The sequence below is a fragment of the Nerophis lumbriciformis genome, linkage group LG18 (genome assembly GCF_033978685.3).
Source record: "Nerophis lumbriciformis linkage group LG18, RoL_Nlum_v2.1, whole genome shotgun sequence".
Classification (NCBI taxonomy): Eukaryota; Metazoa; Chordata; class Actinopteri; order Syngnathiformes; family Syngnathidae; genus Nerophis; species Nerophis lumbriciformis.
The window spans coordinates 26,738,355-26,765,096 of NC_084565.2; the positions used below are offsets into that span (position 1 = coordinate 26,738,355).

Consider the following 26,742-nt stretch of genomic DNA (forward strand, 5'->3'; position numbering starts at 1 on the left):
GAGTTACTTAGAGTTTCTCACCCTATCTCTAAGGGAAAACCTCGCCACTCGACGGAGAAAACTCATTTTGGCCGCTTGTACCTGGGATCTTGTCCTTTCAGTCATAAGCCAACGCTCATGACCATAGGTGAGTATGGGAATGTAGATCGACCAGTAAATTGAGAGCTTTGCCTTCCGGCTCAGCTCCTTCTTTACCACAACGTATCGATCTCACAATCCACTCTTCCCTCACTCACGAACAAGACTCCGAGGTATTTGAACTCCTCCACTTGGTGCAAGATCTCCTCTCCAACCGGGTGATAGCATTCCACCCTTTTCTGGGCGAGAACCATGGACTCAGACTTGGGAGGTGCTGATTCTCATCCTGGTCGCTTCACACTCGGCTGCAAACCGATCCAGTGAGAGCTGAAGATCCTGGCCAGATGAAGCCATCAGGACCATATCTGCAAAAAGCAGAGACCTAATCCCACAGCCACCAAACCTGACTGCACCTAGAAATTCTGTCCATAAAAGTTATGAACAGAATCGGGGACAAAGGGCAGTCCTGGCAGGGTCCAACCTTCACTGAAAACATGTCCGACTTACTGCTGGCAATGTTAGTCATATATTGTAAAAAACACTCAGTTAGTCCTAATAAGAGCATTATTGATATAATAAGTTTGAATGCAGTATTTTATCTACAATTGCCACTTTGCATTGTACATTAGGGGTGTTTAATATTTAACTGCTCAGTATAACATATTGACCTAATTAATATATTTCAAAATAAATGTTCCATTCTTACACTACAATGATACAATACACGTATGCATCCCGTCAAATTAAAAACTCTAGGCAAACATTTTACAAAACTTGACTTTAATTTCCACACATCAATAACAGCTGTTAGAATGCGATCACTTTTCAATTATTTTTTTTTTTACAATCATCAGGCTTCAGAGTTGACACCTTTTAAGTCCTCAGCGACATCATCATCAGGTATCCAATAGCTCGTCTTCTCAAAGTGTGCCTGTAGGGACAACTGGAAGCAATTCAAAGCTTAATAATAAAATATTAAAATTTTATTGTCTTTTTAATATGAACATATAAAAAAACAACCAAAAACATTTACATCATGGATTGTAAGCCTCTGTCCACGCTACCTTAATGCAGGTTTACCATTATATAATGAGATGCCACATCATCCTCCCCCCCAAATATCACCTGGCTCAGTTCCACACAACTTAGTGTAGCTTCCAATGTGAGGCAAACAAAGCAATAAATGACCATCTTCTACAACCTATAGCAACAAATAAGTGTCATTTTTAATAGAAGCGTTTACGTACAAACATGATGGGTTTATTATATTATTTGTACTCCTCATTGAGAATAACCTATGGACATAGAAAGAAATCGGAAGACCAGATTTAACTGAACCCTATTTTAAAAAGCAAATGTGTTTGCGCAACATAAGAGGGACATGCGGTCCTCACCTTTCCTGGTCCTCTTGAATGAAACAAGGTGTGCGAACAGTTCCAGCGACAATTTCTCTCACGGACAACAGAAGTATGAAGCTTGGAGGTGGCCTTAAACGACACTGCCAGGAGGCCGACGGGGATTGACAACTTGTAATCCAATCAGTGACTCTTTTAAACTTGGTGGGCTCGAATTATCGACCAGCTGAGTTTGGATTGAATGTTGAGGTGCGCGGCAAAAAGCAGCAAAGTCCTGTGAAATAATGCTAGAATTCCCTGACCAATTACGAAGCCCAACGTCCAAACCGCTGCGATAGTAACCGTCCATTCAGAGACAAATGTGCGAGGTAAAAGGAAAGCATGCGTGAACAATTTAGATACACGTCTGCGGGAAATCTCAAGAAAAAGCACAAAGCGCGTTCTCTTCCGCTGACGACACAGCAATGGCTCCCAAACTTCACAATTGTCCTCTACTGGCTCCGATTTTGAGCCTGGTAAATCCTGTGTCACATCGCTCAAGATCAACTGCATAGAAGGTTTAAAAAATACAATAATGAAAACAACGAAGATCTCCAGTGTAAAAATGGGCTTCTAAGCTTTTTACCCCGCTGATCAGTCTGCTAAGTGTATGATGACTGAGGTAGGTTTTTTTGATCTACTACAAAATAAAATAAAAATCTCAACACATTGAGGCCTGTGTTATTATATACTTCGTCATAATAAAAAGGATAAATTCCTAAACAAAACAATTTTATGTGAGAGGTTTCCACCTTGTTCCGAGTCTGTTGCCATTTTTCTGTCGCCCACTTTATCACAAATTCGCCCCCAACAAAGAAAAGCAGATGCACGCTGAACACCTGCGGCTTAAAGAGAGTAGTTCCTGGTCAGAGAGCAATGAGGAAAAGGTCTGTCAAGAGGAGAACGAGAGAAAATAGGTGTTGGTGGAGAAGGGGGATGACGGGTTTACTGATCCATTTAATTTCTCTCACTGAGGAAGTAGACTTTAAATATTTGCTGCAGGGACAACGGTCGGCCAAAACTGGTAAATAGTGCCTTCCAGTGGTGTCAAGTACAAACAGGAGTCCTAATAACGACACAAGATTGAAGTTTCTTAACCGTGTGTGTTTTTGGAGTTTAGCAGAGTTGCTAGAAGGTTCTGATGTTTGGCCGTCTAGCGCATCACTCGTGCTTTCAGCCCCCCATAGCTTTTTCCGCTCGTGTGTCAAGAGTCCATGAGGGTGTAATGGTAGCGGTGCACAGGGCGGAGGGAGATCAGTAAGCCGTGACCAAATCCTTGTCGTAGTTGTATCGACCTCTCTTGGAGGCGGGGCTTTCCGAGCTGTCCTCCGTGTCCTCGCTGTCGCCCCCGGCCCCGCCTCCTTCCTCCTCAGAGGAAGAGTCAAGAGTTAGATCGACCACAACGCCTCCGGGCTGTCCTGAGTCCTGAGCGCCTCCGGATTTGCCCGTCAGACTGGCACTGCTGTGGGCCGGCGAATGGCCGTTTGTCTCAAGAACACCTGCAGTCAGATGCAGACTAAATTAGGCTAACTGTGCGTACAACTTCACAGTTTAAAAAGTAGACAAAAACTGTATTTTTTTGTCTCACAAAGAGCCTGTGGATAAAAAAAAATAGCCCCAGTGGCCTGCGTTCACAGTAGATTCATTTTTTAGCCTGTTTGCTCGTGCCAACATGTGCACACTGCAAAATAATTGTGTGTATTATTTCCAGTCTTATTTCATAGCATTTTGTTAATTTTTATCGGGCATTTTTGGCCATGTTGAATTTCGTATGTGTAAAACTGACATGTTTGGATTGTGTGCAAGATTTTGATTGTGCTTGTAAATACTGTATTTTTCGGAGTATAAGTCGCACCGTAGTATAAGTCGCACCTGCCGAAAATGCATAATAAAGAAGGAAAAAACCATATATAAGTCGCAATGGAACCGGCCAAACTATGAAAAAAACTGCGACTTATAGTCCGAAAAATACGGTATTTAAAAACATGTTCAAATAAACCTTAAAAATGTATTTAAAAAAATCAAAGGTGGTGGCGGTCATTAAAACGTGTGGGAGGAGCTATTACATTAATAAAATTACACTAAGATTTTACTTACTATTTTTTAGTACACTACATATGTCCAATCTTCCGTTACATTACTTTATTACACTCACTTTTATTGTGATTGTTGCTGATTTTGTAGCAGACTTTTCAAAAACATGTGGAAAAAGTTGCAATTTTTTCCCCCCCAAACAACATTGCATTAGCCTGAGTGTTCTTTGTAACCTTGACTCCAAAAGCTCTGGCTTTCAATGAATCAAATAAAATATTTATTTGAACACTATGTGCATAGTTAAACATTTAAAAATACTGATGTTGCACTCGTTTTATTACCACAGTGTAATGAAACCTTACTTAAAAGCACATTCTCTATAACCATTGTCACATTATTGTATTATAAAAACAACCATTAAAGGCTGCCTTATTGCTCATCTTTCTTTTTAAATAGCCATGTGCAGTTTCACAGTCAGTCCACAAGTTGTTGACATTCTCCATTTATGTTTTGCAATTGAAAAGTACTAAAGTTTCATTATTGTGCCAATACCTTGCACATAATTTGCACACGTCCACATGTGTCAATCTAAACAAGCAAGTAAGGATGTGGGTGTGTTGCTAAATCTTTATATACTAGTAAAGTAACATTTCTGGGTCAACATGTTGCACACGCACACATCTGTCATGTAAACAAGGAAGTCAAGACGTGAGTGTGTTGACTGTGTATTTATATACTACATTACCCAAAAGGCTTGGCGATGAGAGGGTCTGAGCTCCCAGTAAATACAAGCGCTGTGACTTCACCAAAATTCAAAGCAAACTTTAAATCGCAGCCTGGACAGGATTATCACTAAATGGTTGTTTTCCATCCATCCATCCATCCATTTTCTACCGCTACCCTGGACAAGTCGCCACCTCATCGCAGTGGTTGTTTTCTAATAAAGTTAATGTTGTTCAACTACCTCCTTTAATCTTTTCGACAACCGATAAAAAGCTACAGTATTTCATATGCACACAAAATCATTAGGGATATTTTTAACTTCAGGTTGGGATGATGATGGACAATGGTCCTGTTTACACTGCACACCAGATCTGATTGTTTTGCCCTCAAGTGATACAGATCAGATTTTTTTTGCCAGTCTTAATGCTTCAAAGTGCTTAATCTGATCTTTTTACATCAGATTTGGGCTAAATCAGAAGGTAGTCCAAATCCGATTGGATCTTTTCAAATGTGACTTCAGTCTAAACTGAAATGCGACCTGAATTTGACCCGAATGTGACTTTTTTGTAATCCATGGGCGAGTTAAGTCATTCATGTGCGTGGGGAAAGACGCAGTCCACCAGCAAAAGTGCATACGTCATCCCAACTCTGGTTTCAGTAAACAAAATCTTTTTTCGTCGGGCAAATTTTCAGTACATTACTAGTCAATAGTGCGAAATAATAGGCTATATTACATTTAAAGTACCAATGATAGTCACACACACACTAGGTGTGGCAAAATTATTCTCTGCAGTTACCCATCACCCTTGATCACCCCCTGGGAGGTGAGGAGAGCAGTGGGCAGCAGTGGTGGCCGCGCCCGAGTATCATTTTTGGTGATTTAACCCCCAATTCCAACCCCTGATGCTGAGTGCCAAGCAGGGAGGTAATGGGTCCCATTTGTATATATGTAATAGATGAATATATATTTTGATTCCATAGAAATAGTTAAAAGGACCAGAATTGACGCTGTGGCAAATTTGCTTACATGTTACGTACATTGTGTACATTTTTTTTTGTAAGTGAAATGAAAAATAAAGCTCACGCAGATCTACACTGATGTCCGTGCCTCTTCTATTTAACAGCTACAAAAAGATTAGAACCCTCCAAAATATAGTACACTACATATATCCAATCTTCCGTTACATTACTTTATTTTCGCGTGAAAAAACACTGATTTTTAAGGTGTGGCAATCATATCTATGGTGGCAACTTTTATTTTTTAGTAGCTATATTTTTTGTTCATTAATGAAATCCGGTCAACTTCCCTTTTCCCAACTGCGCTGGCCAGATGTGCCTGTGAGTTGGACACGTATACTTTAGAGCAGGGGTGCTCACACTTTTTCTGCAGGCGAGCTACTTTTCAATTGATCAAGTCGTGGGGATCTACCTCATTCATATATATAATTTATATTTACTTATTTATGAAACATATGTTTTTGTTAACAAGTTAAAGGTGTTTAATGATAATAAAAGCATGTTTAACACATAGTTAATATTGTTAATAAATTAAAGGTGTTTAATGAAAATACAAGTTTGTTTAATACATATAGTTAATATTGTTAACAAGTTAAAGGTGATTAATGATAATACAAGCATGTTTAACACATATAGTTAATATTGTTAAGTTAAAGGTGTTTAAAGATAATGCAAACATGTTTAACACATATAGTTAATATTGTTAACAAGTTAAAGATGTTTAGTGATAATGCAAGCATGTTTAACACATATAGTTAATATTGTTAATAAATTAAAGGCGTTTAATGATAATACAAGAATGTTTAACACATAGTTAATATTGTTAACAAGTTAAAGGTGTTTAAAGATAATACAAGGATGTTTAACACATATAGTTAATATTGGTAATAAGTTAAAGGTGTTTAAAGATAATACAAGCATGTTTAACACATATAGCTAATATTGTTAATAAGTTAAAGGTGTTTAAAGATAATACAAGCATGTTTAACACATATAGTTAATATTGTTAATAAGTTAAAAGTGTTTAGAGATAATACAAGCATGTTTAACACATATAGATTCCTTTCTTTCATGAAGACAAGAATATAAGTTGGTGTATTACCTGATTCTGATGACTTGCATTGATTGGAATCAGACAGTAGTGCTGATAAGGTCCGCATTTTCGAATGGAGGAGAAAAAAAGTCCTCCTTTCTGTCCAATACCACATGAAAGTGGTTGGTTTTTGGCATTTTATTTATCCAGCTTCCGTACTCCTTTGTATACACTTTACAAGAAATACATTGTCGGCAAACTCCGTAGCTTGCTAGCTTGTGCACGCCAGCTTTCTGAGACTCTTATTTTGGTAGCGCAGGCAGGATGAAGTAGCGCTTTTATTGTGCAACTGTGCAGTCGGTCTTTGGAGTTTTGACGACAGGTACGGCGCCAGAGTCTGTTGAAATAAAGTGTTTCTCGCCTTCCAGTCGGTAATTTTAATGAGCTGGCAGCAGCCAGCGTCATCTCAGAAGACCCTTGGGTGCCGTGAATGTCAATCAAGTGACGAAAGTGACGTCATAGTGAAGATTTATGATCGCTCATTTTTAGGACTATTTTTTTAATGGCTGGCTGGTGATCGACTGACACACCCTCCGAGATCGACTGGTAGCTCGCGATCGACGTAATGAGCACCCCTGCTTTAGAGAAATACAGAGTGGAAATATTGTTATGCAGCTGTTTTAGATTTGTCAACACAAAAAACATACATTTTAAGCAGGCAGTTGACACGCATGTTTAAGTGCTGCTCAGGAAACAGTAACTGTTGAATGGGGTTGCAGAATTTTGAGAAAAAAAGAAATCGCGATTTTTCTCTCCAACATTGCGATAGCGATCCGATTTGCACCATTCACATTTTTTACATATAAATGCATACAACTGCAAAACATAAGTGAAGGAAGACATGTTGCATTTAGATGTCAATCAACATATTCTTGTCTCAAGGTTTCACACATTAGAATATGCATTAATTTACTTACAAAAATATTTGGCTTTATGCAAACAGACAGAGCTTTTGTCTCCATCATGCTCCTAAACTGAAAAAAATATAACCGATAAAAACTATACAGTGTTTATAATGTAATGTAATCATAATATATAATAACGCAAGTAACCATTTAAAATTATATACACCTTTTTTGTCATTACTGTAGAATTGTTTATCATTGTCCTGTAATTGGGAGGTAAATAAATTTGTTATCCTAAATAAACAACCCCTCCCAAAAAAAATGGACTCTCATTTCTGTAAGCAAAAAATTAACTTAAATGAATATTAAACATCTTAAAGTGCATTTTTCCCCAGACAGAAAAAAACTAGATCATACTTTATTGGTTGCCATCCCATGATCACAGCCTTCTCGCTCATTCGTCCGTGTTGATGGGCTCACATTGCCTATCCGATTTGAAGTTGAAATGTTCCCACAACGCGACATTTGGCTTAGTCATCATATTTATTTCATCCTCATTTTTGTTACTTTGTTGAACTTCTCACTGGCAAGTTGTGAGGCTCTCGGTTTGTGCTTCCTGTGTGTGCGGTATGGCTGAGTCGCTCTACGCCCACTGAGACAAAGATTGTAAATGGCTGTGAAGACGGCTCACTGCGTTCAGTAAATTCTACTGTTAAATGAACACGCTCAGATGCTCAGAGCGTTGTACAGAGTGAGATGTCTTTCTCCCTGTTTGAAGCGAGAAATGAATAAACGAGAGGCCCAACAATTCTGATTGGCCATCAGGTCTGTCACTCACTAGTCAGTTTCAGTTTATTTCCAACATGCATACAATACAATTGCAATGTAATACATTACATATTTCCAGTGGTTTCATTACAGCATGTCCAAATGAGTACTCTGGCGTATTACTGCGGTTACGTAAACGCACTATTTAAGACTTCAATGTTGATTTGATGCTGATTAATTATGCAACCCTATTGTCGCAAATGACAATGATTGCAGGGACGTTGCGAGGCTATGCATAATTTGCGGGAGGTGGCATTGATCGCAAGATTACAAATTCTTGGAGGGTCTGTTTAACATGCGCTAGTGAGCAAGTATGCCGTTGGTTTTAACTTCATGGATTAGTATGAGACTTTCGCTTTCTTTTATAAAAGATGGCGGTTATCAGTGGAAATTGCTGTAGAGCGTTCACATTACAGTAATGCTTTTAGGTGGGCCCAAGAATATGAATGGCCTAGTTTGCAAAAACACATTTAGAGAAAGTAACAAAAACCCAATAGCACAAAGTGATGTTAAGCATTTTCCCACATACTTGTATCAAGCACAGAGTACTCTGGCGTATTGCTGCGTTCCCGTTCCTCCTTCTCTTTGTCGTCACTGAGGGATCGCCAGGAGCCGTCGGTCAGGTACTCAATTTCTTCAATATCCTCATGTGTCTCTTTGAGAATCTCGGACAACAACCTGTAACACAAAATGGTCCAACACTTTTAAAAGTAATAAAGTATATCCTGTTTTCTTAGGAGTCAAATGTTTGCATTGACAAGAAAGTAAGGTTAAACAATTCAAATTCAAAGCGATAATATATATGAAATAGATTTTTTTTTAATAGTGATTAATTTCTTTATACTCTTGTGTGACAAGGAAAGCTAAAATAGTGAGACGTAAGAAGCATCTTTGTCATTAAAGTTATGACAAAAAAATGAAATGTATAAACAATGGCTAACTTCTTTTTGCACTTCTAAGTAGGGATGGTTCCAAAACTCTGTTCCATAATGCCAGTGGTTCCAACAAACGGTAGTAACCATACCCAAAATATAAGTATCTATCTGTACTTAATTTGGTGGCAAGTAAATGTAGATTCAGCTACCTGCAACAAGTGCTTGACGGTGATATTGAGCAAGTAACATCTTGTAAGTAGGCACAAAGAGTCTTAAACTCTTTTTAAACTTTACTGCCAGTCATAACACGTCAGTAACCGCAAGATCCACAGAATCCATCAAATACTACTAGTAAAGGGCAGCAGTGAAACCTTTGAAGAGATCACTTCTAATTCCATTGTTGGTCAAACCGGGGATTCATATTAAATTACTTTTTTGCCTATGTTCTAAGAATAACCAATGTTTTAGCAGTCTTAAGATTAGTGCTGCTACAATTTTTGACATATTGCCGTGAGTAATGGCACCGTTCTCCAATTATGTGGGCTCTATCAATAGCCTTACTGATGACTTTAATGATGCTCTGCGCAACACCACTAAATGGTGTGGCACTGTTAAAACCCTAAGAGACACACCCCCTAGTTCATGGAAGAAACCAGAGCTCTTGAAAACTTATGTAGAATGCAAATGGTGTGCAACCAAACTTGGTTTTCCGTCTGGCATGGAGGGATAGTTCAATGCCCTACAAACACGCCCTTGTCTTAGCTAAAACCAATTATTACTCCAATCTCACCTGTCCAAAAAAATTAGGCCAAACTTTTTTTTAACATTGTAGCATTGCTAACCCAACAGGACCTGCCCCGAGTAGCTCCACTCACTCAACTAATAACTTTATGCAATTCTTCCCTAAGAAAATTGAACTCTAATGAGATTGATGACTCCATGTCTCAACCTTAACCAAGTTCTATTAACGCAGATACAAACGTGGAAATTCGGGCAAATGCTCTCCAAAAAACAATCTCTCATTTTGAGGAGGTAATGCTTGAGACTCCCCGACTCGTTAATGGGACAAAACAGACATGTTCACTTGACCCACTTCTTTGGAAACTCAGTAAGGAGCTGTTTGCAGTATTAGGAGTCAGTGCTAAATATTATGAACTTATCACTGTCCACTGGTACTGCTTGCTTAGCATTCATAACAGAAGTTATTCATCATATGCTTAAAAGACCTTATCTCGACTCTGACTTTCTGAGCTATCGGCTGGTGTCACACCTCCCATTTATTTGAAAAATCCTAAAAAAAAATAATTGCAGTGGGTCAATGAACACTTGGCTTCCAACAATCTCTTTGGACTTTTTCAGTCAGCTTTCAGGCCAAATCCCTCTGGAACGGCGGCCCTTGCAAAAAGAGAACAATAATTTGTTACTAACTATGGAGATTGATGTGTCATCTTGTGTTGGTACTGCTTGATCTCAACACTGGCTTCGATACCTTTGATCACAACATTCTTTTAGAGCGCATCAAATCATGTATATGTGTGTCAGACTTAGCATTTTCCTGGTTTAGTGTCCATCTCGAAAGGACGCGCTGTGTACCACATGATAACGTGGCTTCTGAGTACATTTAGGTCACCAGAGGAGTCCTTCAAGTTTTGGGTTCTTGGCTCTGTACTCTTCAGCATCTATATGCTGCCACTTGGTGATATCGTTAGCAAATATGATCTTAGCTTTCACTCTTATGCCCCTAAAAGCTGGCCAACACGCCAGATTGTAGTCAACTGGAGGTGTCTTAATGAAATTAAACAACGGATGTCTTAACCCTAAGGAAACGGCGATGTTGATTATTGGTCCTACTGGACACGAGCGCTTGTTTAACGATACCACTTTGAATTTCGACAATAAAACAAGTCCGAAGCGACTGCAAAAAAATCTTGGCATTTTTGACTCAACTCTCTCGTTGCAGCTGCACATTGAGAATGTTGCTCAAACAGTCTTCTTTCATCTCTGTAATATTGCTACTATGTGTCCCATTTTTCCTCTATTGACACAGAGATCATTATGGATGAGTTTGTTACATCTAGTCTTGCTTATCCATCGGGGGGGGGGGGGGGGGGGGGGCTGGAGCCTATCTCAGCTACAATCGGGCGGAAGGCGGGGTACACCCTGGACAAGTCGCCACCTCATCGCAGGGCCAACACAGATAGACAGACCACACTCACATTCACACACTAGGACCAATTTAGTGTTGCCAATCAACCTATCCCCAGGTACATGTCTTTGGAGGTGGGAGGAAGCCGGAGTACCCGGAGGGAACCCACGCAGTCACGGGGAAAACATGCAAACTCCACACAGAAAGATCCCGAGGCCGGGATTGAACTCACGACTACTCAGAACCTTCGTATTGTGAGGCAGACGCACTGACCCCTCTTCCACCGTGCTTAGTGTAACATTATTTTTGGGTCTTCATCTGTAGCATTTCCAGGTTACAGTTGGTACAAAATGAGACTGCTAGACTTTTTACGCCTATAGCCCACCTGCATTGGCTCCCGGTACACTTAAGGTGCGACTTTAAAGTTTTGTTACTTACGTGCAAAACACGAAAAGGTCTACCAGCAGCTTATCTTGCAGATTGTATTGTGCTGTATGTTTTGTCACAAAATCTATGTTCTGAAATTGCTGTCTTATTAGTGAATGCAGGCTCAAGAACGTTTTTTATTCGGGCTCCAGTACCCTGGAACGTCCTACCGGCAATGGTTAGAGATACTACCTCAATAGAAGCATTCAAGTCCCACATTAAAACTCACTTATACAGTGAGGTAAACAAGAATTTGGCAGCCACCAATTAAGCAAGTTTTCCCACTTAAAAATACAAGGTCTATTACCGTATTTTCCGCACTATAAGGCGCACCGGATTATTAGCCGCACCTTCTATGAATTACATATTTCATAATTTTGTCCACCAATAAGCCGCCCCGGACTATAAGCCGCGCCTACGCTGCGCTAAAGTGAATGTCAAAAAAACGCTGCGCTAAAGTGAATGTCAAAAAAACAGTCAGATAGTTCAGTCAAACTTTAATAATATATTGAAAACCAGCGTTCTAACAACTCTGTCCCAAAATGTACGCAAATGTGCAATCACAAACATAGTAAAATTCAAAATGGTGTAGAGCAATAGTAACATAATGTTGCTCGAACGTTAATGTCACAACACACAAAATAAACATAGCGCTCACCTTCTGAAGTTATTCTTCATTCGTAAATCCTTCGAATTCTTCGTCTTCGGTGTCCGAATTGAAAAGTTGCGCAAGCGTGGTATCCAAAATGGCCGGTTCCGTCTCGTCGAAGTCATCGGGAGTCAGTGTCGCTGTTGTTCTGTGAATCCTGCCTTCCGGAAAGCTCTGACCACAGTTGTGACCGAAATATCTGCCCAGGCATTTACGATCCACTGGCAAATGTTGGCGTATGTCGTCCGGCGCTGTCTGCCCGTCTTAGTGAAGGTGTGTTCGCCTTCGGAGCTGTGTGAAAAAAGCCACCCGGCCTCTTCGCGTAAACTTCCCTTAACCACTCGCTCATCTTTTCTTCATCCATCCATCCCTTCGAGTTAGCTTTTATGATGACGCCGGCTGGAAAGGTCTCTTTTGGCAAGGTCTTCCTTTTGAATATCACCATGGGTGGAAGTTAGCATGGCAAGCTAGAACCACAGTGAAGGATGACTTCTCATTCCCTGTGGTGCGAATATTCACCGTACGTGCTCCCGTTCCACAGTGCAGTTCACAGGAATATCAGTTGCTGTGAAATACGGTAGTAATCCGTGTGCGGATGGAGAGATTGCGTCTTTTTATGAACCGGATCCTTGTCCTTTGTAGGAGCCATTTTGTGGTCTTTACAGATGTAAACAGGAAATGAAACGTACGGTGATATCCGCGCGTTTTTTCTTCTTCTTCCGGGGGCGGGTGGTTGCTTAAAGCGCTTCCTGTTCTATGGGGGCGGGTGCTTTCCTTGGCGGTTGCTTGCGTAGAAGAAGAAGCGCTTCCTGTTCTACCGGGAAAAAAGATGGCGGCTGTTTACCGAAGTTGCGAGATCGAAACTTTATGAAAATTAATCGTAATAAAGCGCACCGGGTTATAAGGCGCACTGTTAGCTTTTGAGAAAATTTGTGGTTTTTAGGTGCGCCTTATAGTGCGGAAAATACGGTATATTCATCATATGTACACTTTAAATGTGAGACAGAATGTGAAAAAAAAATCTAGAAAATCACATTGTATGATTTTTAAATAACTTATCTGTATTAAAAAAGTATTTTGCACCTACAAAACAAGCAATAATTCTGGCTCTCACAGACCTCTTACTTCTTTAAAGTACCAGTAGTGTAGAAAAAAATTCCCTCTTAATTGAAGCTAATATATCAATCTGATATATAACACTGCAAGACTTACGTTTGCGAGTAAATAGATATGATCAAAATAATATCAATCTCACTGAGATTCCCAAGCCATTTTGAGAGAGAATGAGCTAGCCAGATATGTTATCGCATCACGTTGAGGTAGGTACCGCAGATCCCTTCATCACAAACAATGCAAACCATGCAGACTTTGTGAGAGCCAACAACAATTACTTTGGGAAAATTATGATCCAGAAAGTTATATTGTTTATCCTGAATATAAGGAGGATGAACTACAAGTTTTAGAAGCTCTGCTAAACAGATCCAGCTTTGGTGAAACACTAAGCATCATGTAGCAGTATTGGCAAGTGCTAACCAGAAATAAACTACAAAAATGATAGCTTACTGTACAATGTCTGCTCTTACTTTGATGACAACTGATAGGATGCACATATCTTCCCGTTTGTATGAAAAATTAATCATGATGCACACGAATGGTTAATAAGGAAACGTCTCCCTGCAGACACTGTCTTAGGTTGTGTGTGTTTGTCGCCACCTCTGGGTATGAACTGAATGTCACAGATGAACAACTTCTAGATTTATGGCTAAATCCTCCTAATATCCAGATGAGAGGCATGATATCATCTAGAAAAACGTTGACGAACCGAGACGCGATGATGGAGGAGCAGCAGGACATTGCTGCCAGCTCACAGTAAAGCAGCAGAGGGCTACTGAGCTGTGTGTTACTAATACGCTGCTAAAAAATAGTTTGTCTGCGTTAGCGCTTATAATAACATTGCTAATATTTGGTTAATATTCAGGTCATGATATGTATATAAAGTATTGTTGGCGGGTTTTGGATGGTTATTTAGAGGGTTTTTTGGGCGGAATAGAGAGCCCCATTGACGGACTACTTGTCTTTATTTATTTACGACTTAGAATGCATTAAAAAAGAAAAACGTGTTCATACAGGGATTGTGAATGATAAACAACTCTTTTTTTGTTTTTCCAGTATGACTTATCTGATACTCTGTTCAGAGAACAGAGGTTGTACGCCAGTGATGTCATTCTGCGGAAATTACGAAAGATGTTTGGAGCGGAATATTCAAAATGGCTGACTGAATTTGTGTCATTTTGTCATGTTTAGACAGTATTTTCAGATACCTTGCGGATTGTGAATACAATAGGATATGGTTTAATAAATACAATGAAACACAATTTAAGCATATAAATGTCGACTTGTTTTTCCACTCTACTGGTACTTTAAGAAACTCTTCTATCCTCATCTCGTTACCTGTATTAATAGAACCGGTTATCTGTATCAAAAACACCTGTCCACACCATCAACAGTCAACCCCAACTTCCATTATGATCAAGACCAGAGAGCTATCTAAGGACACCAGAAACAAAATTGTAGACCTGCATAAAGCTAAAATAAGCAAGCAGCTTGGTGTGAAGAGATGAACTATTTGAACATGGAAGAAATACAAGAATAATGACAATCTTCCTCAACATGGTCTACCATGCAAGATCTCACCTCACAGGGTACAAATGCTCTTGAGAATGGTGATGAATTAGCCCAGAACTACAAAGACCTGAAGAGAGCTGGGACCACAATAACAAAGGTTACTATACATTACTAAATCCTGCAGCACCCAAAAAGTCCCTGTGCTTAATTAAGCCAGCACGTGTCCAGGCCCAACTAAAGTTTGATCATCTGAATGATCCAGAGGAAAATTGGGAGAAAGTCATGTGGTCAGATGAGACCAAAATTTAACCATTTTACTAACTCGCCGTGTTTGGAGGGCAAAGAATGCGGAGTTGCATCTCATGAACATCATACCCTCTGTGAAGCATGGGGGTGGAAAAATGTTGCTTTGGGGCTGCTTTTCTACAAAGGGGACAAGTCAACTGATCTGTATTAAGTAAAGAATGAATGGGGCCATGTATTGTGAGATTTTGGGCAATAACCTCCTTTTGTCAGTGAAAGCATTGAAGGTGAAACATGGCTAGGTCTTCCAGCATGACAATGATCCCAAACACACCGCACTGGTAATGAAGGAGTAGCTCAAATAAGAAGCATGTCATGGTCCTGGGGTGGCCTAGCCAGTCACCGGACCTCAACCCAATATAAAATCTGTATAGGGAGTTCAAAGTCTTAGTTGCCGCAACAACAGTGCCAAAATACTGATCTAGAGAAGATCTGCATGGAATGGGCCAAAATACCAGCTACAGTGTGCGCAAACCTGGTAAAGACCTACAGGAAATGTTTGACCTCGGTCATTGCCAACCAAGGTTACATTACAAGTATTTATTTTCAGCACCATTTTACAAATAAATTCTTAAAAATTCATACTATGTGATCCTGGATTTCAAATACCTGGCGTGTGCCGCTGAGAGATGTTTCAGGAGATCAGAGTCCATAATGTAGTATCAGTGACTTTGAGTGTGCTCCGAGAAAGCAAATGATTGAACATGTAAAAGCAAACTGTTGGCTATGTCTATTTTGTACTTAAGTCCAACTTAAACATATTTTCCTTCGATTTATAAGCAAAATGTACATTCAAAGTAAACTGATTTTTCTGGATGATTAGTTCCAGCGCCAAAAACGATCTGGATGTTGCGGTGGTCATTGCATACTTCTACACAAAAAGGTAAATATCAAATCAACAGTGGTTGCTCCCTCAGGAGACTTCCCTTTAGCGTTTTGGAAGAGAATTGCAAATCACGCATCAGCCCCTGTGGAAGAGCTAGAAACAAATCAAAACGCTGTCAGTGGGGATGCAGGCTACGTGACGCGAGAGCATTTTTCTGCCTTTAAAGTTGAAGTGCCAATGATTGTCACACACACTAGGAGTGGTGTTAGTCCAGGGTTAACAGTCTGCATGTGGGGTGAGAATGACTGGCATGAGTTGTGGCCATCAGCACTGCCTGTTAAATGAGTTTGCTACGTGTTACCGCTAGTTAATTAAGTGATTAAAAGAGCATAAACAGTTCTGTCTCCCCTTGAACACAAGTGGGGCGGTGCAAAAATTATGTGCTACATTTGACTGAAAAGTTGAGGTGGGACTCTTTGGGCACCAATTCAATTGGATTCCAATTCTTGGGGTGACGATTCGAGTCAGAATCGCTTCTTGATTCAAACAGATTCTTGCAATGTATTATTTGGTGTAGTAACTATAATAAAAACATTTTCAAAAGATGCTTTTGGTTGATGAAATGTGATGTAAAATGTAGAAAACAAAAAAATAAATTTCGAATCAGAATAAATAAAAATCGCAATTTCAACGAGAAATATTTTTTTTGGAGCACCACTAGTAAGTTGCGGTAACATTTAAAATAGTATTTAAATTGCCGGTTACTAGAAAACAGTAACATACCGTTGGTAGCATTTTGGACAACTCCGAATTTGCAAACAGCTAAAATTATACATAAAACAAACTATAACCTGCTACCCAAGAATATACAACAATTCTTCTCAAAAATGGAGGAGACATACATACGGTAATATTAGAGAAAAATGTAATTTAAAACATTTGTATGCACGTACAACACTTAAGACCTTCAGTATATCTGTATGTGGAATTAAATCATGGAATGGATTAAGCAAAGCAATCAAACAATGTACTAATATGATCCACTTCAAGAACCTCTTCAAACTTAAAGTGTTTACTAAGTGCAAAGAAGAAACATGATAAACATTCTGAATTTATTTCATCCATCCGTCCGTTACTTTTTTCAAAATAATCTTACTCATCTCACCATATGAAATGTAACTTACTTCACCGATTATTTATTTATTTATTTTTATTGTGATTACTTACGGAGTATATTGTGAATAAATTGAGAACAGGAAGTGAACAAAAGTTGTTGCAACTGTTATGTAAAAGAAAATGGGTAGGATTAAATAAGCTCTGCTTCTTCCTACTCCTTTCGAACATGTTGAAAAGAGAAACTAGAAATTGTGATGTATCATGTTGTATGCTTCCATGTTCAAAATAAGCTCAAACTCAACTCAAACTCTGTGAGCAACCACAACTCCCGTTGACTAATTAGCTTGTTAGCTTCCTTCATTGCACAACGAAAAAATGGTAATTAAAGAGAATGTGGGAGTGTTATTACAGCTGAAACTATTCAATACGTTACAACAGCCCTTTTTAAAATTACAGAAGTTGATCCGAAGTCGGAAAAGTCGTTTGTAGAAGTGGGCTGAAGGAATGGTTTACACAGGAAATAATGTTCTACAAACGGAACAATCACAGCTTTTATGGTCCACAAGGTTAAATTATATTGGAGGTGCACATCACACTACACACAAAGGTTTGCAGTGGGAGGAGCAAGCCTGTGTAAAATACATACCGGAAGAGCAGCGAAACACACAAGGGTCAAAATGCGTGACAAGTGTGAACAATGCCATACATGGCAGACCTGTGTATGTCTGTAACTTATTTAAACACTAAAAATGACCTAAAAACTAGTTTTGTTCTTGAAATATTTAAGTTAGCAATGTAAACACATCATCAATCACACAAATTTGTGCAGTATCAAAAAGCTTTTACAGCATTTGGTATTGCTCACCCATCAATAATGAGCAGTTCGAAGGGTGCAGGCTTGTCACACACAGGGCAAGTCCATGTAGGCCTCTTCTCGTTCATCTGCAGGAAGAAGACTGCGTCGAAACACTGAAGGTGGGCGCAGGTTAAAACTCGACACGGCACTCCAATTCGCATCTTCACCAGCTGATGAGAGAAGATGTCATGTTTTAGGTCGCTCTACAATATACTAATACAACAACAACTAATACTCACAGGACAAATGAGAGAAACCCTGAGGCCTGTTGTAGCGATCTCACTCTCTGGGTCAAAACGAAGTTTGTCTTGAACTACAAGGACAAGGACATTACTTCAGCCTCTACAAGATTATCTTCAATGGAAGAATAACAAATGAGTACTCACTACGCTCACGGCAGCGTTCTGCGCTCTCAACAGAGCAGAGTTTGAGTTGGCTGAAGAGGTCTGCTGCAGTAAACATCCTCACCAAATACACTGCTACAGAGTACCGCTGAAGACACATTCAAACTTATTACATACCGATTAACACTGATGAAAATACAAACTGAACATTATGACAGCATTGATTCTGACCTTGCCAAAATTTCCCCAGGTGATGGTGACTCGGTTAGTGAGGCTGGAGGGATGCAAACATGGAGTGATGTTCACGGGACGACAAGGACGACGAGGTTCGACGCCAGGCTTGTTTGAGGGGTAGTAGCCCTGAAAAAACACACATAAACCTTTAAAGGCCTACTGAAACCCACTACTACCGACCACGCAGTCTGATAGTTTATATATCAATGATGAAATCTTAACATTGCAACACATGCCAATACGGCCGGGTTAGTTTACTAAAGTGCAATTTTAAATTTCGCGCGACATATCCTGCTGAAAACGTCTCGGTATGATGACGTCAGCGCGTGACGTCGTGGATTGTAGAGGACATTTTGAGACAGCATGTGGGCCAGCTATTAAGTCGTCTGTTTCATCGCAAAATTCCACAGTATTCTGGACATCTGTGTTGGTGAATCTTTTGCAATTTGTTCAATGAACAATGGAGACAGCAAAGAAGAAAGTTGTAGGAGGGAAGCGGTGTATTGCGGCCGACTTTAGCAACACAAACATGGCCGGTGTTTCATTGTTTACATTCCCGAAAGATGACAGTCAAGCTTTACCATTGGCCTGTGGAGAACTGGGACATCAGAGACTCTTACCAGGAGGACTTTGAGTTGGATACGCAGACACTGTACCGTGAGTACGCTTCCAAACATTTGATCGCTTGCCCATACGTGCGTGCCGCTATGTGCATGTCACGTACGTAACTTTGGGGACTTTGGGAAAATATAGGCGCTGTATGAACTTTGGGGAGGTGAACGGTACTTTGGGCTGTGGGATTGAGTGTGTTGTGCAGGTGTTTGAGTTGTATTGGCGGGTTATATGGACGGGAGGGGGGAGGTGTTTGTTATGCAGTATTAATTTCTGGCATATTAAATATAAGCCTGGTTGTGTTGTGGCTAATAGAGTATATATATGTCTCGTGTTTATTTACTGTTTTAGTCATTCCCAGCTGAATATCAGGTCCCACCCGCCTCTCACAGCATCTTCCCTATCTGAATCGCTCCCACTGCCCTCTAGTCCTTCACTCTCACTTTCCTCATCCACAAATCTTTCATCCTCGCTCAAATTAATGGGGAAATTGTCGCTTTCTCGGTCCGAATCGCTCTCGCTGCTGGTGGCCATGATTGTAAATAATGTGCAGATGTGAGGAGCTACACAACCTGTGACGTCACGCTACTCGTCTGCTACTTCCGGTAGAGACAAGGCTTTTTTTTATCAGCGACCAAAAGTTGCGAACTTTATCGTCGATGTTCTCTAAATCCTTTCAGCAAAAATATGGCAATATCGCGAAATGATCAAGTATGACACATAGAATGGACCTGCTATCCCCGTTTAAATAAGAAAATCGCATTTCAGTAAGCCTATAATGTGTATGCATTTAGATGCCTGTATTAAATTGATAATGCTCAGACATTCAAATAATTAATTAGAACAAAATAAAATACAATGGGTACGGAAAGTATTCAGACCCCTTTAAAAATGTTCACACTGTTTCATTGCAGCCATTTGCTAAAATTAAAAAAGATAATTTTATTTCTTATGTACACTCAGAACCGGATCTTGACAGAAAAAAAAAAATCATTTTTTTTTTGCAAATGTATTAAAAAAGAAAACTGAAATATCACATGCAAGTATTTAGACCCTTTGCTGTGACACTCACACTTAACTGTTCATTTCTTCTGATCCTCCTTGAGATAGTTCTGCTCCTTCATTTTAGTCTAGCTGTGTTAAAAAAACTAATTGGACTTGTTTAAGGAAAGGCACACACCTGTCTATATAAGACTTTACAGCTCACAGTGCATATCAGCACAAATGAGAATCATGGGGTTGAAGGAACTGCCCAAGGAGCTCAGAGAGAGAGAATTGTGGCAAGGCACAGATCTGGCCAAGGTTACAAAATAATTTCTGCAGCACTCAAGATTCCTAAGGGCACAGTGGCGTCCATAATCCTTAAATGGAAAAAGTTTGGGACGAGCACAACTTTCTAGACCTGACCGTCCTGCCAAACTGAGCAATCGTGGGAGAAGAACCTTGGTGAGAGAGGTAAAGAAGAACCCAAAGATCTCTGTGGCTGAGCTCCAGAGATGCAGTGGGGAGATGGGACAAAGTTCCACAAGGTCAACTATCACTGCAGCCCTCCACCAGTCGGGGCTTTATGGGGAAGTCACCCGACAGAAGTGAAAGACATGTGAAAGCCTGCATAGAGTTTGGCAAAAAACACATGAAGGACTCCCAGACTATGAGAAGTACGGTAAGATTATCTGGTCTGACGAGACCAAGATTTAACTTTTTCGCATGAATTGTAGGCAGTATGTGTGGAGAAAACCAGGGATTGCTCATCACTTACCCAATACAATCCCAACAGTGAAACATGGTGGTGGCAGCATGCTATGTGTGTGTTTTTCAGCCTCAGGGACAGAACGACTGTTTGCAATTGAAGGAAAGATGAATGCAGCCAAGTACAGAGATATCCTGGAAGAAAGCCTCTTCCAGAGTGCTCAGTACCTCAGACTTGGCCAAAGGTTCACCTTCCAACAAGACAATGACCTTAAGTATAAAGCTAAAATAATGGATTGGCTTCGGAAACAACTCTGTGACCATTCTTGACTGGCCGTGCCAGAGCTCTGACCTAAACCCAATTGAACATCTCTGGACAGACCTGAAAATGGCTGTCCACCAACATTAACCATCCAACCTAATCTGCCAGAAAGAATGGCAGGGTATTCCCAAATCCATTTGTGAATCACTTGTTTCATCATTCTCAAGAAGACTAATGGCTGTACTAGTTCAAAAGGGTGCAATTCTATCCAAAACTGAGCCAAGGGTCTGGATACTTTTGACCATGTGATATTTCAGTTTTTCTTTTTTAATATAAATGCAAACATTTCTAAATTAGTTTTTTTCTGTCAAAATGGGGTGCTGAATGTACATTAATGAGAACTAAATGAACTTTCTTGATCTTAGCAAATGGCTGCAATGAAACAAAAAAATGAAAACATTTAAAAGGGGTCTGAATACTTTCCATACCCACTGTAAAACTGCAGCAATTGCTGGGTTGCAACCCTGTAACTTAGAAACACTGCCGGTTTTGGCTCAGGAGACAAACATTCAATAGCTCCCGTTCGAGTATGATATTGAATATATGAAGGATTAGACAAGATATCAAAAAGTTGCTGAATGTGATGAATGGACCCATAAACTCTCAGGAAGAAATATTTTTTACAGGATTAGATTCTTCGTTATATTATGAGATAAATAAAGATCTATCCTATCCTGTCCTTATTTCACACCTCAACTATTACAAGAGCTTATCGTGTTAGGTTGATATCCTTAAATCAATGAGGAATATCCTCAAAATACTACTTGCAGTAAACATTATTCATTGCTTATTAAATCAATTTGCAGATAGTATTTGTATACTATCTAATTCTATCTTAGAACCAACAGTATTAATGACGAACCACTGGTCTCGCTGGTCTTTCAGTAATTGTGTCCGTTCATCAAATATACAATATATTGCTGTACACCTTCCCTTCTTCCTCTCATGCATGTAACATAGGCATCAAACATGCGCTACTGGCGTTAAACAGTAAAGTAGACAATCATCGTCGATATCACAGCCAACAAAGATGAATTATTAGCGTCTTTCCTTGCAAGTTTCATCATGATGTTAACATTTTCCAAATATGTTGAATTTGACCCAAGCACTCACATAAGCCCCGCCCACTGAATTTAACCTGTGCTTGACCCAACCAAAACACGACAAATTTAACAAGCAACACTCGCCTTTTAAAATTGAATATATTTTTAAAATAGGATATATTGTTAAATAACATGTACTACAAACAACTATAATAGTTTTATAAAATAAGGTAATAATATTGTTCAGCATTTACTTTGGGGAGCAGACTTTTTTTGTAGGTGTCTCCTAAGGGCTGCTTTTCCGTCGTGTAACAATAGGAACTAGGAAATCACTGTTTATGTTGCACTGACATACTTGAGTGACGGACTGACATTTGAGTGGCGTACTGGAGAGGTTTAGAGTTAACAAGTGGTGTGTGTGTACACACACACACCCACACACACACACACACACACACACCCACACACACACACACACACACACACACACACACACACACACACATCTGTGCAAAGGTAATGCTCGAATGTCAAATTTGGTGAGTCAGTGCTGGACAGAACAAACTGAAACACGTCAAGTAAAGCATCTGCAGCTTCTTAATATTTTTATAGATAAATGCTCGTCATGCAGACGTTTGTGGCTGCATGCTCCAAATGCTGGCTGCAGCTTTTGCGATGCGGATTGGTGCTGCGTCTGGGATGACTCGTTGGGTAGGTTGCTAACTGGTAGGACTGTTTAATAGTTTGTACCTCCGAGTTGGTTTTCCGCTTCTCCGCTTTTGCACTAACTTTCTCAATTATGGTTTATGGGGGGCAGGACTGTTGATTTCTAAGCAGCGCTTAAATGTGCACATCAACTGTTTTATCAAAACTTGTTTGTTCGTAGTGTAAATAAAGCAGGAACAGCAATGTGTAACAATATATTAACACTATTTTGCTTAACAACTAAGTCTCCTGGCGGCGAAAATGCTTGTACCTAAAATTATGCCCGCAACTTAAAGCATAACAAAAAGTCAAGAGACAGCTCGTATCTCAAAATACTCATAATTTAAGGTACCCCTTAATTGAGATACCACTTCATAGAGTTTCAGAAAAAGACATCTGGATTTTCGAACATTTAGACACACTTATATACATTTTGCAGCCAATAGAGTTCTTAATGCTATCATTATATCGTGATAATGCATGTTGACACATTCTTGTTTTGTATGCAAATTTGACAGCGACAAGCGAACAAACACGTCCTCAAAGCAATGTAACATTCTAGCTAGCAGCGAACTTCCCTCCATGGCCCCTTCGAAGACAGCAGTCCTAGCCTCCGTGGCAGCAAATAAACTACACTTCTTGCAAGTATCATCCCAGGAGGACAAGGAATGGCTAAACATTCTACAGAACACACTGTATACTGACCGCAAGCTAGAGCTCTAGAACGTTAAAGGTGGGCGGATCGATACAAATATTGACAGTAACGATACAAAGTATAATATCCAATATTTGTCATAAAAATATTTTTCCGTTTTTGTTATTGTTTACAAATGCAGGAAATAAGTCCCTGCATACAAGAGGGCTTTAAAGGGGGACTATCATAGAAAACCAACTTTTTTTTCAATGTCAATCAATCAATGTTTATTTATATAGCCCTAAATCACAAGTGTCTCAAAGGGCTGCATAAGCCACAACGACATCCTCGGTACAGAGCCCACATAAGGGCAAGGAAACTTTTTTTACCTATTGGTCCATGTTTTTGTATATTTGGGATCTGCGTAAGTTCCGAAAATGTGAAATAAAAACATGGACACATGGCAGAGACATCTATAAAACAATATTGCCTTCCTTCATACTTCCTCCAACTGAGCCATTAGAAATTTACAAAAATGTTGATGTTTTTCCAATATGTGATGGTCAGAAAGCAGCTTGAAGATGGTCTGTAAAACTATCTATGCAAAATTTTGACCAAAGAGCCACCATTACATGTTACAAAGAAGTGCTTTAAATGTAGAAAACATTTGAATATGACCCCTTTAAGGGCAAAAACCAAAGTATTATAATCAAGAGCCATAGTTGGAAATAATCTAAATATTTAATTGATATTGTTACACCGCCATCCTGTGTTGTGATCAAAAATGCAATCTATCAATCCGTCCATCCATCCATTTTCTACCGCTTGTCCCTTTTGGGGTCGCGGGGGGTGCTGTAGCCTATCTCAGCTGCATTCGGGCGGAAGGCGGGGACCAATCAATGATCTTGAAAATTTCAAGTGTCAGTAATGGTATGAAACTACTTGGTATGTATCAATACCCAAATTTGTTGTATCTACCTAACTTAATATAAAGTATCCAAACATAATAAGTGTATATTATGGTACATTTTAACAGACGTGCAGATAAAACCATGTTGCAACAGATAGTAAACACCTACGGCAGTCTAAGTATATAAAGTTTTGAGAAAATAATACTACTGGAAAAAATATTACCGCAAAAGTTAGCATCTAAATAATAGCCTTTTTAACCCATTTTGAAATGGTTCCATTATCATTTACACACAAAATAGTATATCGTGCTCTATAACGTAATCGCAGGAGGCTGGAAAATATATTGTGATATACATTTAGGGCCAGATCACCCATCCCGAGTGAAAATTCATATTTTTACTGGTTTATACTTACTGGGACATGACAGTATGTCTGGTTGACTTTGACAGCAATGTTCGGAGGATACTGGTCCTCTTGGACACCAACAGAGTCCGCGTAACATATTCTGCAAGAAATAAAAGATTTCTACATAAGAATGAATCTACATCTGCACACATCAATGATAAGAGATTCTCTTAGCCAAGTGTGGTAAAAAAGGCTTCCAAAAAAGAATAAATAATGATTTGTGTGTCTGTTTAACTGGAATGCTTTGTAACGGCGTGGCGCAGTGGGAGAATGGCCGTGCGCGACCCGAGGGTCCGTGGTTCAATCCCCACCTAGTACCAACCTCGTCATGTCCGTTGTGTCCTGAGCAAGACACTTCACCCTTGCTCCTGATGGGTGCTGGTTAGCGCCTTGCATGGCAGCTCCCTCCATCAGTGTGTGAATGTGTGTGTGAATGGGTAAATGTGGAAGTAGTGTCAAAGCGCTTTGAGTACCTTGAAGGTAGAAAAGCGCTATACAAGTACAACCCATTTATAATCAGCTCTAAGTTGGGTTTATTCCGACTCCCCTGAAGCATTTCTTTCTTTTGATTTTTGATCAGACCTGGTAAGATATGCAGTTTCTTACAAAGTAATATCACCAACTACTGGCCTGGCATGCATTTTGCAGTGCTTTCATTCTGATTCATATGACTCATTTGAGAGTACTACTGTACTATATTTTCTGTTTAGGAAGCTTCTTAAGAAGGCAAAATGAACAAAGTTACTGTTCTTACTAGGCTGTTGTCATGTTAATGTACATACAAATGAAAAAAAATATTGCTGAATAATGTGGGCAACATTCTATGAGAGCGACGACTTACCTAAGAACCACTTGGATTGACGTCATTTCCGGATGAATTTCACTGCAATAATCAAACATCACAAGTTATGCAGTTGTATTTGCTAAAGAGGGCAGACAAGGCTGAAAATGCTCAACATTCCTACCGTGCGTTTCTGATTTGGTCTGCTTGACTCGGTGTCAGCTCAAATATGCACTGATTGTCTTGCAGTTTCCCGTTAGTTTGACTAACTGCCAAGACACAAAAACATCGACACGTCACAAAAAGAGCAAGACTGTGTTCATTCAGGGTATCTCACACACACACACACATGAGCTCTGTGTTGTAAGACACAAAGTCCTCACTCACTTAGCTCTGTCGGGTGCATCAGTGTTTCCAATGTTTGATAGAAGGGCAGGGACACCAGCTTGACCTCTAGAGGGGGGGTGGCCATCGGTTTGGAGATGCCGTTGAGGTATTCAATGCCCTGAGAGGTGGCAGAGGGGGACGAGCTGATGGACGAGTAGGATACCGGGATGCCGTCTGGGCGTCGCGCCGCCAGCCAGCCGGTGGTTTTGGGGAACCGCGACTCGTAGAGCTGCCGGACGTTCTTTAGCAGCTCAGGGCTGTATTCGGTCTGCACCAGCCTCAGTGCGCGCCCCACCAGGTCCTGCTTCAGCCCGCTTTTGCTGCGACCCATGGAGGCCAGCAGCGTCTGCAGGTCTGAGACCCGGAAACTTTTGACCATGTTCTGGATCGAGGATAAGAACTGGATGAAAACAAGAACTTCTCGTAAGAGCTGCAAAATATCGTTTTGTGTACGTAAAAAATGTGAGTTTGAGTGAATTGTTTGAAGCTAACCAATGAAGAAAGAGGCTCCAACTGAAGCCCACAAAACAACTAATTACTTTTAGCTATTATCTTCACCACATAAAAGATTAAATATTTGTTCAATATGGTAAGGCACAATGTTTGCATTTTGAACAGTCACAATTGTGAAAACTGGTTTTAAAGTAAGGAACATTAACAACAAACTGTGTTTAAATTTGCTGTCACAAAGAAAAATATGATGCACCATTGTGTCAATCTGTTTTTATGTAGAGGGACTGTGGATGGAAATTAGCGCCCTTGCTATAATCTGTGTTATTTACACAACGTCCTATGTGTCATTGTGTTCATCAATGTGCCTTGTCCCTTATAAAAAAATAA

The 26,742-nt window shown here is 39.9% G+C and overlaps 1 protein-coding gene across 2 annotated transcripts in view; it reads right to left on the bottom strand.

The window, feature by feature from the left end:
* Window positions 1-841: 841 nt before the first annotated feature.
* Window positions 842-26,742, bottom strand: part of pias4a (protein inhibitor of activated STAT, 4a) — a 32,269-nt gene continuing 6,368 nt past the window's right edge. Inside the window, exons 2-11 of one of the 2 annotated variants that reach the window (XM_061977919.2) lie at window positions 25,903-26,284; window positions 25,700-25,784; window positions 25,576-25,617; window positions 24,744-24,834; window positions 18,410-18,538; window positions 18,221-18,326; window positions 18,074-18,147; window positions 17,844-18,004; window positions 8,542-8,690; window positions 842-2,971 (exon numbers count right to left, since the gene is read on the bottom strand). In XM_061977919.2, the coding sequence (XP_061833903.1) occupies window positions 2,727-2,971; window positions 8,542-8,690; window positions 17,844-18,004; window positions 18,074-18,147; window positions 18,221-18,326; window positions 18,410-18,538; window positions 24,744-24,834; window positions 25,576-25,617; window positions 25,700-25,784; window positions 25,903-26,284 (1,464 nt within the window). In that variant the 3' untranslated portion in view covers window positions 842-2,726. Of the gene's footprint in view, window positions 2,972-8,541; window positions 8,691-17,843; window positions 18,005-18,073; window positions 18,148-18,220; window positions 18,327-18,409; window positions 18,539-24,743; window positions 24,835-25,575; window positions 25,618-25,699; window positions 25,785-25,902; window positions 26,303-26,742 lie in introns of both variants that reach the window. The other variant, XM_061977918.2, reaches the window with a different exon arrangement.